The sequence below is a fragment of the Nematolebias whitei genome, chromosome 22 (assembly GCF_014905685.2).
Source record: "Nematolebias whitei isolate Nwh7 chromosome 22, NemWhi1, whole genome shotgun sequence".
Classification (NCBI taxonomy): Eukaryota; Metazoa; Chordata; class Actinopteri; order Cyprinodontiformes; family Rivulidae; genus Nematolebias; species Nematolebias whitei.
In genome coordinates, this window is record NC_056519.1 from 15150567 (window position 1) to 15164599 (window position 14033).

The window sequence follows — 14033 nt, forward strand, 5'->3', positions numbered from 1 at the left end:
ATATATATATATATATAGAGAGAGATATGTATATGTATATATGTATGTATATGTATATATATATATGTATATATATATAGCTGAATTAGGTTTAAATAAGCAGAAATGAGCACAAAAATTAGGAAAATAGCAAAAAAAGCTGAAATTAGCTAGCAACAAAAACAAAAAAAAACTGAAAAGTTTCTGAAAAGGGAGAAAGAAGCTTAAACTACCAAAAGGAAGTGGAAAGGGCTGAAAGGAGCTCAAAAATTTGAAATTAGCTGAAAATGCTAAAATTAGCATAAAAACAGCTGAAAGTACCTGAAAGAGTAGAGAAAGCTGAAACTAGAAGAAAATAAAGCTGAGTCGAATATAAGCTGAAATTAGCATAAAGAACTTTATTAGGCTGAAAGTAGCAGAAATTACCATGAAAAACCGGAATTTATCTGAAAACATCTGAAATTAGCTAAAAAAATACTAAAAAGCAAGCTGAAAAGTTAAAACATGCTGAAATTAGCAGAATAAAGTAAAAAGTACATGTTTGCCCAATTAGGCTGAACGAAGCAGAAATGAGCACAAAAAGGTAGAAATTATCTGAAAAAAGCTGACATTACCCCCCAAAACAAAAACAGCTGAAAAACTAGCTTAAAAGGCAGAAAGAAGCTTACATTACTAGAAGTGGCGAGAGCACACTTTTCCTGAACTGGGCTGAACAAAGTTGAATCGAGTACAAACATGTGGAATTAGCTGAAAAAGCTAAATTTAGCATAAAAACAGCTAAATAGTTGCTGAAATAGCAGAAACGGTTGAAATTTGCAAAAATAAGCTAAAAGGAGCATAAGCTGAAATTAGCATAAACAAGGTAGAAGCACAAAAATGTAGTTACTAGAAAGAACTGGAAAAGAGCACAAAACAGCTGAAAAAAATAGCTGAAATTAGCTGAAACTTGCTGGAAAAAATATTTAAATTTGCAGAAGGAAACTGAAAGAAGCTGAAGCAGAACAAAATGTGAAAGGAGCAGTAAAAGGTTATAAACAGATCTAAAGATTTGAAGGATGTAAAATGAGCTCAACTAATTTTCTATGAGAAAAAAAAAAGGCAGAAAAGGCTAAATATTTCAAAAAGCTAAAGCTGCACCAAAACCAAAAGTCATAGCAGAATTGTCCTGAAAGAGCTGAACATTTTGATTTATGATTTGTTGAAATAGATTGAAAACTGCAGGATGAGAATTGTGCCAAAAAATGTGTGTGTGTGTGTGTGTGTGGGGGGGGGGGGGATGGATCACAATAGTGTGAATGCTTCATAAACATTCACACAATAAACACTGTGGAGGTTTATAGCTGAGGCTGCAGGAGATTGAAGAATTGTGCATGACAAATCTAAAACATTAAAATGTTAGTCTCCAAACCTATAATTTATTTAGGCCTACATCAGTCTTGCACATCAACATAGTGTGCACGTGTTTCATTAAAGCAATCACAATTTCCTTCACTGTTAGCCCAACTCAGGGTGTCGGTGCTAAATAATGCTCAGAAAGGGCATGGATTGAGTGCCACAGTCTGGAGCCACATAAGGGCATAGGGAGGAGGCATACCCCATCACAAGCATATTTTAATGTGCACATGCTGCTCCGCATGCTTGCATCACTTGCTTGAGTCGTCCAGGGAATTTGAGACCAATTATTACAAGATGAATTCCTATTCCTAAAAGCAGACAGTGCACAGAAAACTGCAGCTGTTTTTTTTTTTTTTACCTCTAACCAGAAAAAAGTAACAGTCACAATCAACTTCCTGAACTTTTTATTTTTTTTATCATAACATGACGTTTATATGCACTAATGTAAAAAAATAATTTAGACATAGTAAAAAGCTTCCATACAAGAACAGAAGAATGCTACAGGAGGATAGTAACAGACAGAGGTTTATAATAACGTGTGTGTGTGTGTGTGTGTGCACGTGTGTGTGTGTGTGTGTGTGTGTGTGTGTGCGCGTGCGTTCACCTGGGGGCGGATGACTCTCTCGATGTGCTTCAGGGCCGTGTCAGGGGAGGGTGGAGAGCAGTCTGGTGTGGGGCCTGTTGAGCAGTTGTCATGGTTACCACTCTCCTCCTCGCTCACCGGTACATGGGACAAGTGACCTTGGAACGGAAAAGAAAGTCAGAGGCAGAAAGACGAGACAAAGATTTGTTGTTTTAAGTTTTTGGTTTTTTTACACTGAAAAAATTATTCTGCAGCTCAACTGGAGTTTCAGACATTTGTTTGGACGTGAGGATAAGATTTTAGCTCTCACTCCAGAATATTACTATAAAACAACTATGATGTGCATAAAGAGACAAGCTATTATTTACTGCTTTACACTTACAATAGTTAAAAATCCAATAAATACATTTGTCAAAGCTACAAAAAAATCCAAGAAAAGTATAATTTTAGGTGTTTTACAAAACTTATCTCATAAAACTTTTCATTTCATATGTGGCTTTTAGTTCTTGCAGTAAAGGTGACTTGACTAGAAGATATTTTTTATTACCTTGTAAAGATAGTATCTGATGTAAGGGGTTTTGTTGAAATGAATTTATTTCCCTTCCACAAAGTCAGTTTATTATTATATTATAATTAATTTATTTATAATTAATTTATTTATATTTAATTAATTTATAATATAATTTATTATACATTAAACAAATTAATTAATAAAAGGTTGATAATGATGCAGTCTGTAAGTGCAGATATGGGAAAAGAAGCGCAGGAATAGAAGTGTTTGACGTGTCCTTTGCTTTGTGTCAACCACTTGCTTCAAATCAGTCGCTTTTCAACTGAAGCTGCTTCATCGTTAGAGCTGATTTTATTCATTTCTTGGTAAATTAGGGGGAAAAATCTTCCAGCTTTAAAAACACGTCACCTAAATGTGACATGTTTATGAAGGGTAAAGTGATCCAATGCCGAATTCTTCAACTGCATCAGCATGTTTCTGTAGAAGAATAGAGAAGTGAAAGAGTTCAGCTCAGCGCCTCATGTTGCATATTTCCACCCACCGCTGCACTGGCAACCACAGATGTGTTAGCATACGGCTGCTGTGAAGACGGTGTATGCTGTAATTTGACAAGCCTTAGCAACAACTGCAGCAGGGGAACAGGACTGATGTCCAGTGCGGTATGATGCCTCTCTCACTTGTAGCTCACGCACAGACGGCATGTGCGGCAAACGAGCGTGGAGCTAATTCAACCCGGCCATTTAACAGAGAGGAAAAAGGGTGGAGAGTGCTGAAATAACCTAAATGTAGTTTTTAAAAGGAAGAAACAGACCAATACATGTACGTCAGCATCAGTACTGTTGACACACACACCAGTAGCAGCTTTCTGTCAGCTGCCACCTGCTGTCATGGATGCTATCAGGCACCAGACTATCATCCAATTATGGTGTGAGACCCAGCCATGACTATTAACACGCTGAGTGACATCCCATCACAACTGCAGTGGGAAGGTTTGTTGCTGCACTTCACTGCACATGATCCAGTTAATTGATCCTGTTAAGAAGCAAAGTGGAAGCAGAATGTCCTCGATTCAACTTGGATGATATTGATGGTGAGATTTTTCACAGCTCCCACAAATCTTCGTCTATTCACAGAGAACAAACGCATCTATTTGAGGGATGGGTTGTGATTCAGAATTGTCAAACGCTCATATAATAAGATGGTCACTGTTACACCCAGTAAATACAAAAATAAGAACAACATGTGCAACTTAAAGGGACAAAATATTAAGCGCCTTGCATGTCTCATACATTTGATGAAGTTATACAAGAATTATTGTGAGTACAGTACTACTGCAGATTCACTTGTCCAAGTTATATTTCAGGGTGTATTTGTATAGTGTGAATGTTTACGAAGCAGTCACACTATTGTGATCCATTTTTCTTCCGTAGGTTTTTTGGCATCGCTCTCGTTCCACAACTTCTGTGCCATTTCAACTAATCATACATCAAAAAGTTCAGCTCATTCAGGAGAAGGGTGTTATGACTTTTGGTATTGGTGCAACTTTAGCTTTTTGAAATATTTAGCCTTTTCTGCCATTTTGTTCTCATAGAAAATGAATTGAGCTCATTTTACATGCTTCATATCTTTAGATCTGTTTACAAACGTTTACTGCTCCTTTCACATTTTGTTCTGCTTCAGCTTCTTTCAGCTTACTTGTGCAAATTTAAACTTTTTTCCAGCTAATTTCAGCAGGTTTTTTTCAGCAGTTTTGTGCTCCTTTCAGCTTCTTTCTGCTAACTACAACATTTTTGTGCTCTTTCTAACTTCCTTCTGCTAAAATCAGCTTGTTAGGTTCCTTTCTGCTTATTTTTTTCCTTCAGATTATTTAGCTGTTTTTTTTTTTATCATTCTAGCTTTTTCAGCTTATTCCACATTTTATGCACTCATTTAAACTTTTTTCAGTCCAGTTCAGCAAAAATGTGCTCTCTCCACTCTCTTCAGGTAATTTAAGATTCTTTCAGCTTTTTTTTTTAGCTACTTTTCAGTGGTTTTATTTTATTTTAGCTTTTTTTTTTCAGATGATGTCCACTTTTTGAGCCAATTTCTGCTTCTTTCAGCCTAATTGGGCAAACATTCTTTCAGCTTTCTTCTGCTAATTTAAGCCTGTTCTACCTTTTAGCTACATTTTAGCTAATTTCAGCTGTTTTCAGAAAAATTCAAGTTTTCTTGGTAATTTCTGCTATTTTCAGTCTAATTAACTTATTTATGCTAATTTCATCTTTTGTTTGAATGTTTGAAGTTTTTCTGCTATTTCAGCTGCTATTTCAGCTTCTATTTAGCCGTTTTATGCAAATTTTATCCTTTTCAGCTAAATTCACATTCTTTGAGCTCATTTCAACTCTTTCCACTTCCTTTTGGTAGATTATGCTTCTTTCTATCTTTTCAGCTACTTTTCAGCAGTTTTTTGCTCATTTTAACTTTTTTTTTAGCTTATTTCCTAACTTTGTGCTGATTTTTTCTTATTTAAACCTAATTCCACTAATATTTATTCTGCTAATTTAGGCTTGTTCTTTTATCTCAGCTACATTTCAGCTCGTTTTTAACTAATTTCAGCCGTTTTTCAGCAAGTTCTTCTTCAATAAGTATTCAAACCGCATTTTCACAGGAAATGCAATTTCTCTAGTTATTTAATATGTGGTTCAAATTGGTGCATATAAATTACAAGAATTTTAAGTTTAGATCCTTTTAAGGAAGTTTTTATGTAAGGAAAAATCTACAGTTACTTCTTCAAATGAAGTGAAGAAAATAAAAAAATAAATAAATAAACAAACAAAAGACAATTCGTAATTATAGACCTGGTAAATATGAGACAGTCAGCCAGATCTCTGCAAGATGCCAGATGCTTAAATATGATTTAAACATGATTCCTCATGAAAATAAGTGCAAAATATATCACTAAAATTTGAATAAATCCATTTAGTTTCTACAAAGAGTTCCAATTTTATATCCTTTACACAGGTGTAACAAAGCAGAACATTTTGATCCAGACCATTCTCATTTTATGCGTTGCTGCAGATACACCTCTGTCCTGCCGGGACAGCTTCACACCACGTTCTCACATTATACGTCTTCATTTGCATGCAGTCCTGTTCAAACACAGGCAGTGAATTTACTTCAAGCAGCTGCCTGGAGCTGATTCAGTGTTAAATGTGGGTGTAAACAGATACAATAAAAACTGGAGAAATGTGAGACACACAAAAGGAAGGATGCCACAGAGGAGTAAATATAGAATCTGAAGTTTTGTATCGGTAGAGACATAAACCTGTCAGCACTGAGGCTTTGATGATGGATGTAGGGTGAGCCTGTTCGAGCATCTGCACCACTTTCAGATCTGTCACGGGCTCACTCCTGGGAAATACTTGCAGTCCTCCTCACCAAAGGAAATGTGTGCTTACATATAAACAGGCATAGCTTTACTATTTATGTCCATACATTTATATGTCAGAGTGTAAGAACAAAATAACCAGAGAAAACCTCCATTTCTTTTTTCTGCTAGTTACATAGGGTTGGGTCAAAGGAGAAGACAGAGTCGAAAAGAAAGGCAGAGGTGTTTTTATTACAGCCTTTAGTTTGTCCAAGGTCAACACTGAATCACAATCCAGCCAAAGGACTGCATCCCTTCAGACTGCATTTGATCTTACACTCCTACTGGTGATGTCTACACCTCCTTGGACAACAAGAAAGGCATTCTGACCAGATGTCCACGCTAACACAGTGTTGGTAACTAATCCAAGACTCACGCAATCCCTTAAAGGAGAGTCTAAGATTTGGTTTGTTCATAACCTGACAAAGAGTTTCCTTAAAGACTAAGAGCTTTTCTCTAGAGTTCACAAGTAACAAGCACTTTCTTAAAAAAAAGAAAAAATATACATATATATTTATATATATTAAAATACTGACATAAAATATTTCTCTTTCAAGATTATTTATCATTTTTAGAAAGTAATGACATAAAACAGAGCCGTACTGGTCACATCTCAATAGGCCCAGGTAAAGAAAGATCTACCAGTGCAGGTTTAAAATGTGTTTAGACCAGCTCTAATGTCTCACTGAAGTCAGAAATGTGAGGAGGACGCTCAAAGTTTCTGCTTCTGTCTGCATGGATGAATGTTGGCCTGTTCAACTGGACCACTGATTCAGAGATGCTGCTATGAAGCCAGGAGTCAGGTCAACTTTAAATACAATCAGAAGATCTTTACAGAGGGAGGGCTCATAAGGTAAAAACAATTTGGATAAATAAGTAAAAGTAAGACCATAAGAAAAACTTGAGAAATTTACATTTCCTGTGAAAATGCAGTGTGAATGCTTATTGCAGAAGAACTTGCTGAAAAACAGCTGAAATTAGCTAAAAAAAATAAAATAAAATAAAAAATGTTCTGTGGGAGAAAACCGAATACCTGGAGTAAATCCATGCAGGCACGAGAAGAACATGCAAACTCCACACAGAAAGACCCCAGGTCCAACCGGGAATTGAACCCAGGACCTTCTTGCAACAGTGCTAACCACTGAGCCGTCGTGCTGACAAAATAGCATAAATACTACACATAGTAGCTGAAATAGCAGAAAAAGATGAAACTGGAAAAAAGCTGAATGCAACATAAGCTGAAACTAGCAGAAATAAGTTAATTATGCTGAAAGTAGCAGAATTTACCATGAATTTTTTTAATTTATCTGAAAACAGCTGAAATTAGCTTTAAAAAAAGTAGCTGAAAAGGTATAACAAGCTTAAATTAGCATAAAAAAGTAAAAAGAACATGTTTGCCGAATTAGGCTGAAATAAGCAAAAATTGCCACAAAAAGTTGAAATTAGAAAAAAGTGAAAACTAGCAAAGCAGCTGAAAGTAGCTTAAAAGGTAGAAAGAAGCTGAAATTACAAGGAGGAAGTGGTGAGAGCACATTTTTGCTGAATTAGGCTGGAAAAAAATAAATAAGTAAAAAGAATGTGGAATTAGCTGAAAAAGCTTAAATTAGCATAAAAACAGTTACCGGTAGACATTAGCTGAAATAGTACAAAAAGCTGAAATTTACAGAAATAAGCTAAAAGGAGCACAGCAAGCTGAAATTAGCAAAATTAATTTAGAAGAAGCGCAAAAATGTTGTAGTTAGCAAAAAGAATCTGAAAGGAGCACAAACAACTGAAATTAGCTGAAAATAGCTGAAAATTGTTTAAATTTGTATAAGGAAGCTGAAAGAAGCTGAAGCAGAACAAAATGTGAAAGGAGCAGTAAAAGGTTGTAAACAGAGCTAAAGATATGAAGGATGTAAAATGAGCTCAGTTCATTTTCTATGAGAAAAAAAGTGGCAGAAAAGGCTAAATATTTCAAAAAGCTAAAGTTGCGCCAATACCAAAAGTCATAGCAGGATTGCCCTGAACGAGCTGAACGTTTTGATTTATGATTTGTTGCAATAGCTTGAAAACTGCGGGACGAGAAACGGGCTGAAAAACATAAGAAAAATGGATCACAACAGTGTGAACGCTTCATAAACATTCACACTATTAAGAAGAAAAAAACAACTTAAAATAGATTTGAAAACACAAAAAAGTTTTACCAACTTTCAGAGTGTTGAAATATTTTTGTTTGCCATACAGAATACATGTGTGTTGATATAAATCTTACTAAACTAACTACCGGTATATTTCCACATTTATTCATATTCTTAGCCAACTCTGCACCTCATCACTGCAGTGTGCTGAAGAAGTGTGTGTTTCATTTAAGTGAATTATTTCTGTTAAAGAGAGTTTAATCAGATATTTTCTTCCTACATGCCTAACAAGATAAACTATAGGTTTCATATATATATAATAATATCTGTATATAATAAATGTGTGTTTGCAAGCTAGCTCCTTTACGGCATTACCAAAATATAACCACACATATTCCTCAAGACAATTTGTGGCTGTTCTGAATCCTACATTTGGGATTTGATTAACTCTCAGAAAACCACCAGATTATTGTAGTTTACTTCAACACAATTTCTAAATAATATACAAACTTGTACAAAGTAAATTACATTTTAAACAAATCCATGATCTAAGAAAAGTTGGAAAAATAACAAGGTTATTTGTGAATAAAATGTGACCAACTTTAGAAACTCACGAGTTCAAGTCTAAATCTAATTTAAAATTGAAGATGCTACTAAATAACTTTGAATATTACGAAGTGGAAAAGTGTGACCGTAAGTCCTCCTGAGGGATTTCCTCTGGCTGTCACTAACAACAACACTTTATTGCTTTTCTATAAAGTCAATGAGCCTCAACTCTTATAATGTCAAACCCCAGAGTCACTACAGGCTGCCATTAGCTACACTCAGCCTCCAGGAACAAGCAAAGTGGAGTCAATGGGGCGTAACGCAGCAACATCTTTTTCACCAACCAGAGAGAAGAAAGAGTGAAAATTTACCTGCGCAGGTGAGTGATAAGTTTGGTGACTGGATAACGTGAACATTTCTTAGGTTTTGTGTGGACTTTTAAGTGAGGGATGAATGAGAGGAAAATGTACGGCTCAGTGTTGAGTGAGTTTACACATTCACATTGTTGCAATGTATAAAATCTAACAGCTCAGACTGAATAAAAACATTATTCTGACCTTTGTTTGTGCATAACACAAATATTAAAGGGCTTTCTACACAAGACTCCACACCAAGAAGGAAACTAAGTCAATTCAGTTTATTTATATAGCTCCAAGTCCCAACAGAAGTTGTTTCGGGGCACTGAACAGAAACATTCACACACATTATAAAAGCCAGTTAGTAAGTTATCTATGTAAAGAAGACAGGTTGCATTGAATATTCATTTCATCAGTCTCTCATCCTGAGCAAGCACAAAGGCAACAGTGGAAAGGAAAAACTCCCTTTAACAGGAAGAAACCTCCAGCAGAACCAGGCTCAGGACGAGCGGCCACTAATAACAAAAACTAAACAAGCATTCAAATGGCATGCCCTGAGTGACTGTGCATTATACCATAGTTTTTATAGTGACAGTATGATTTTCATAAAGCATGTGCTTTTATAACAATTGTATAATCAGCTGTTAAAGCTACAGTCCTAAGATTTGTGTTTACCAACAACCACAGAAGCAATGACAACATCTGGTGTTGAAGGAATGTGTGCATATATGCACCATGCTCTATATCTTATAATATTAATGTAGACTTTATAATCTTGGCTGCTCCTTTACTATTATTGTGAATGATATTACAATGTTTCCATGATCTTTTCTCTATATTATAACCATTCTTGATGTGACAATTGGTAAGAACATAGTGGAGAGGTCATCTTTTATCATGTTGGAGACTTTTGAATGTTATGGTAGACACAATGCAAGAATCCTTGAGAAATGTTTACCTCCAGCAGCTGTGTGCAGCTGCTGGGTTTGCTTCTGAAAACACTAGACAAGGTGAAGGGGAGGGGCAGGCCCCTGATGAGCTCAACTAACAGCCCACTGCAGGAAGCTCAGAACGGGTCAGAACCACAGACGGGCAACGGCATCGATAAGTGCGTACTTATAAATGCATTGATCTTCTGGCTGTTCACCAAGGCTTTGTAATAAATCTGATCAAGTCTACACCTGTATGGAAATTAATTTAATTCAAAATTAAATAAATAATGTGTTTTAAAAAAAATATGAAATATTCCATTAAATAAATAAATGTCATGAAATAGAACATTTAAATAGAAATGTTTAGTTTTTTTCTCCAAAATGTATTTTTTATTTATTTCAAGATGTATTTATTTATTTATTTAATGGAGTTTCATTTTGTGACACTTTCATTTTGTAAAGCTACTTTACATATTTCAGGGGCTTTTATTTTTTAACCCCGTTTTTCATCTTAAGCTCTTTTTATTTAATGTTCTTATATTCAAATGGGGGGGTGGGGTTTCCTATATATTTTTTGACCAATCACAACAGAGTATTCTCCTCGCTGAGCTCTGCTTGGTCCAGCTACTTCAAATCATGAATTAACTGGGTTCAGAAAATCAGGATGACAAGCGGGCAATATGGAGGACATTGGAGAACTCCAAGATGAAATGCAAAGGTTTGCTGATGAAATAGAGCATTACACATTTACATATTTACATCCCGCGTTGTATTCCAGGGTTTGATTGATTTGCAGTGTGGACCGAGTGGAGTGGGTTTCCTCTCTGCTGTGAGACTGACAGCTGTCAGAGCATGGGGAAGTGGGAGGGGCTTACGGCCCGCTGCCAAACATGCTTTCGTCACCAAAGTCTCCAGTAACACAGAAAAAAAAAGTTTCTAGATTTGTCGCTAGCTAGTCGCTTAAAAAAAAAGTCACTAGAGGGGTCTGAAAACTCACTAAATAAAGCGAGAAAGTTGCTAAGTTGGCAACACTGCAGCCATGTCCGCTATTGTGCTCTAGCCCATGCGGAAACATTATGCTGCACATTGGTTCCTCTTCAAAAAAAAAAGGCCTGTGTGTGTTTTAGCATGTGAAATACGAAGTGTGCCATGTGCACGTCATGAAATGCATTGTCTCACGGTCAATGTGTGAGACTTGAGAGGCAATTGTTTATTTTATTTTTGATTTAGTTATTGATTTGCCCGGCCTGCACTGACCCTGACCATACCATACCATACCAATTTATTTATAAAGCACTTTAAACAGTGACAAAGCACACCAAAGTGCTGTACAGGGACAAACAGAACAAGCACACAGCAACAGATTACATAACAGGATCGTCAGAGGTAGATTGCAGACCATGACCCGCCCCACAGAGAAAACCCCGCCCCCCTCATTTGAATATAAGAACATGAAATAAAAAAGAACTTAAAATTACAAACGGGGTTAAAAAATAAAAGCCCCTGAAATATGTAAAGTAGCTTTACAAAATAAAAATGTCACAAAATGAAACTCCATTATTAAATAAATAAATCTTGAATTAAATAAAAATAAAAATTGAAATAAATAAATAAATCTAGGAAAAATAACATGTTTTATTTAAATGTTTTATTTCATGGGAACATTTATTTATTTAACTGAATATTTATTAGTAATGTTTAAATAAAACTAGTTATGTATTTATTTAATTGTGAATGAAATGGCTCTCCATACACCTGAACGTTTGGGAATCACTTTTTTTTCCATGACACTGGTTTCAGTGCAAAGGAAGGAATACACTGAAGAGATGAATAAAAGATTCAGGATTCATTTCACAATTTCATTTAAAATATAAACTCACTGCCCATCAAGAGCTGTTCAGGATGGCTGTCGAGACTAATGGAAAGATTATGATTGTAGTGGTTCTTATTAAAACTGCACAGTAGTTACCTTCTCTAAAGAAGGTAAAAACAAATCTGTACTTCACATTTCAAAGCCAAGAATTGTGTATTATTATGAATTGTATATGATTCACTGTTAAAGCCAAGCAAAAGCTTCCCTATCTAAAATCTATTGTGCTATGAACATAATCCCTTAATACAATAAACCCTCTAAAGTTGGGCTCCCCAGATGGTGGAGTCAGGCTCCAGATCTAAATGAAGTCTTTACCTGGACCCAGGTTTAATGTTAACATTTATAAAGTTATTTTAACTTGTGTGCATTTTCTCACATTCACAGTAATTTATTTGAAGCAGCACAACTTTTCTAGCTTTCAGAGATAATTCCAGGACAGGTTTGCTCCCTCTGCTTCTCTCTGCACTCAAAACAAGACAAATCTAGACATTACGGTCTGAAAAAATAAAAATCTGGATGCTCAGTGTGCTGTGCTTCTGTTTGTGCTTTATATGTGTACCAACTACTCTAATTGCATAAAGCAGCGTGTGGAATAGCTGAAAATAAATTAGGTAATTTACACAAAATGCATCTGCAGGCAAGTTGTGCAGCAGAAATAGATTCCCTCATTTGAAACAAATCCATCCCATACAGCAAGTTTAATCCCGACTTAATTTACAAAATTACTCCCTCAGAGCTCAGTGAGTTGTAGGATTATGCTTCTAAGTCTGTTCTCAGCACACATTGTATTACAAAGACCAATTCCATTTTTTTTTTAGCATCAGGAATGATTATTGTCATGCCTGAGGACGTGGCACAGTGGGAAGACACATTCCCACCAACACTGCAGCATCAAAAGCTGACAGAGTGAAAATGAAGTTAAAAAAAAAAAAGAGAGGATGAAGGGTTGTAGGACATTAAAGCTTCAAGGCATTAAAAGTTGCAGAAATTAAATGTTTTGTTTTTTTCCAGTGACATCAGGTGTTTTGTGGCAGTGAGCAGCTGAAATTTGATCAAGCTGTCCTGACTGAGGCTGAGCAGAGCTTTAGAGAGTGTCACAATGCACCAATCCATACCTGCAGAAAGCCCTGCACAGCACAGAGCAGGTGGATCTCAGACGCTGCCATTAAATAACCTTTGCAAAACTTCTGCTGCCATATTATGAGTTCATAAAATCAATTACTTATTTTTCAGTATGTTTAATGTACATGCTCAGCTGCCTCAAGACTAAATGAATTGTGCATAAATACTGTATTTTCCGCCGTAAACGTCACACCGCCCTATAAGTCTCATCAGTCCAAATATGTCTAATAAAGTGGAAAAATCCATAAATATGCTGCTTCACTGTATAAGTTGCATATTTTATGCGTCACCGCTGACTACCTGGAAATGTGGGCTGAACCCGGAAATGTGGGCCAGTGCTGTGGAAAAATCGATTGGCTGCCAAATGGCGGCCGCAGGAGCGTGCACGAGTGGACTTTAACAAGAGTTTAACAAGATTAACACTTAAAAACAATTATTTGTTTGCTCTAAATTATAGTAAAGGTGTGTCTCAGTCCAACTTTTCCTTAATAAATGCACTTTGACGGTCAAATCAGGTGCATTTTCAAAAGCCGATACGCGGAAACATGAACGCGGAGAGGGTGACTCGCTGTGCACTTCTTCGAAATTTAACAAGATAACCACCTAAAAACAATTACTTGTTTACTCGACTTTATAGTAAAAGGTGTGTCTCAGTTGAACTTTTACTTAATAAATGCACTTCAATGGTCAAATCAGCAGCATGTCGCCGGAGCGGCGCAGCGAAATTAAGCTGATTTGACGTTTGCTACATGCAGACAACGGTGGTAGTCTGTGGCAAGCCGAATGAGTCATTAATAGCCACTTTTACCCATTACATGACACAACGGCATGCCATAAAACTCCAGCGCCATCTAGCAGCTGAAAATGGTAGTATTCAATATTTTCAATGCCAGATTGAAGGAAAACGGTCATATCTCAGCCAAAAATTGGTTTATAAATATGGGAAAAACATCCATAAATAAATCACTTTGGCGTATAAGTCACATGGCATGCAAATTATGCAAAAAACTGTGACTTATATGGCGAAAAAATATGGTACATACATGGTGCATTGTACTTTTTTTCTGATCTGAACATATTTTAAATCTATGGGCCATTTTAAGCTTCTCATAAAAAAACATGACTATGACCATGCTTTCTATTCATCAATTAACTAAATGTTTGTTTTTGTAAACATTGAATATATTATTTGCTTTGGCAGGTTCTTAAA

General features: G+C 35.9%; 1 protein-coding gene across 2 annotated transcripts in view; it reads right to left on the reverse strand.

The window, feature by feature from the left end:
• anks1b (ankyrin repeat and sterile alpha motif domain containing 1B) overlaps positions 1 to 14033 on the reverse strand; it is a 291174-nt gene that overhangs the window by 113386 nt on the left and 163755 nt on the right. For both annotated transcript variants that reach the window (XM_037695743.1, XM_037695742.1), the window contains exon 12: positions 1979 to 2115. In XM_037695743.1, the coding sequence (XP_037551671.1) occupies positions 1979 to 2115 (137 nt within the window). The remainder of the gene's footprint in view (positions 1 to 1978; positions 2116 to 14033) is intronic.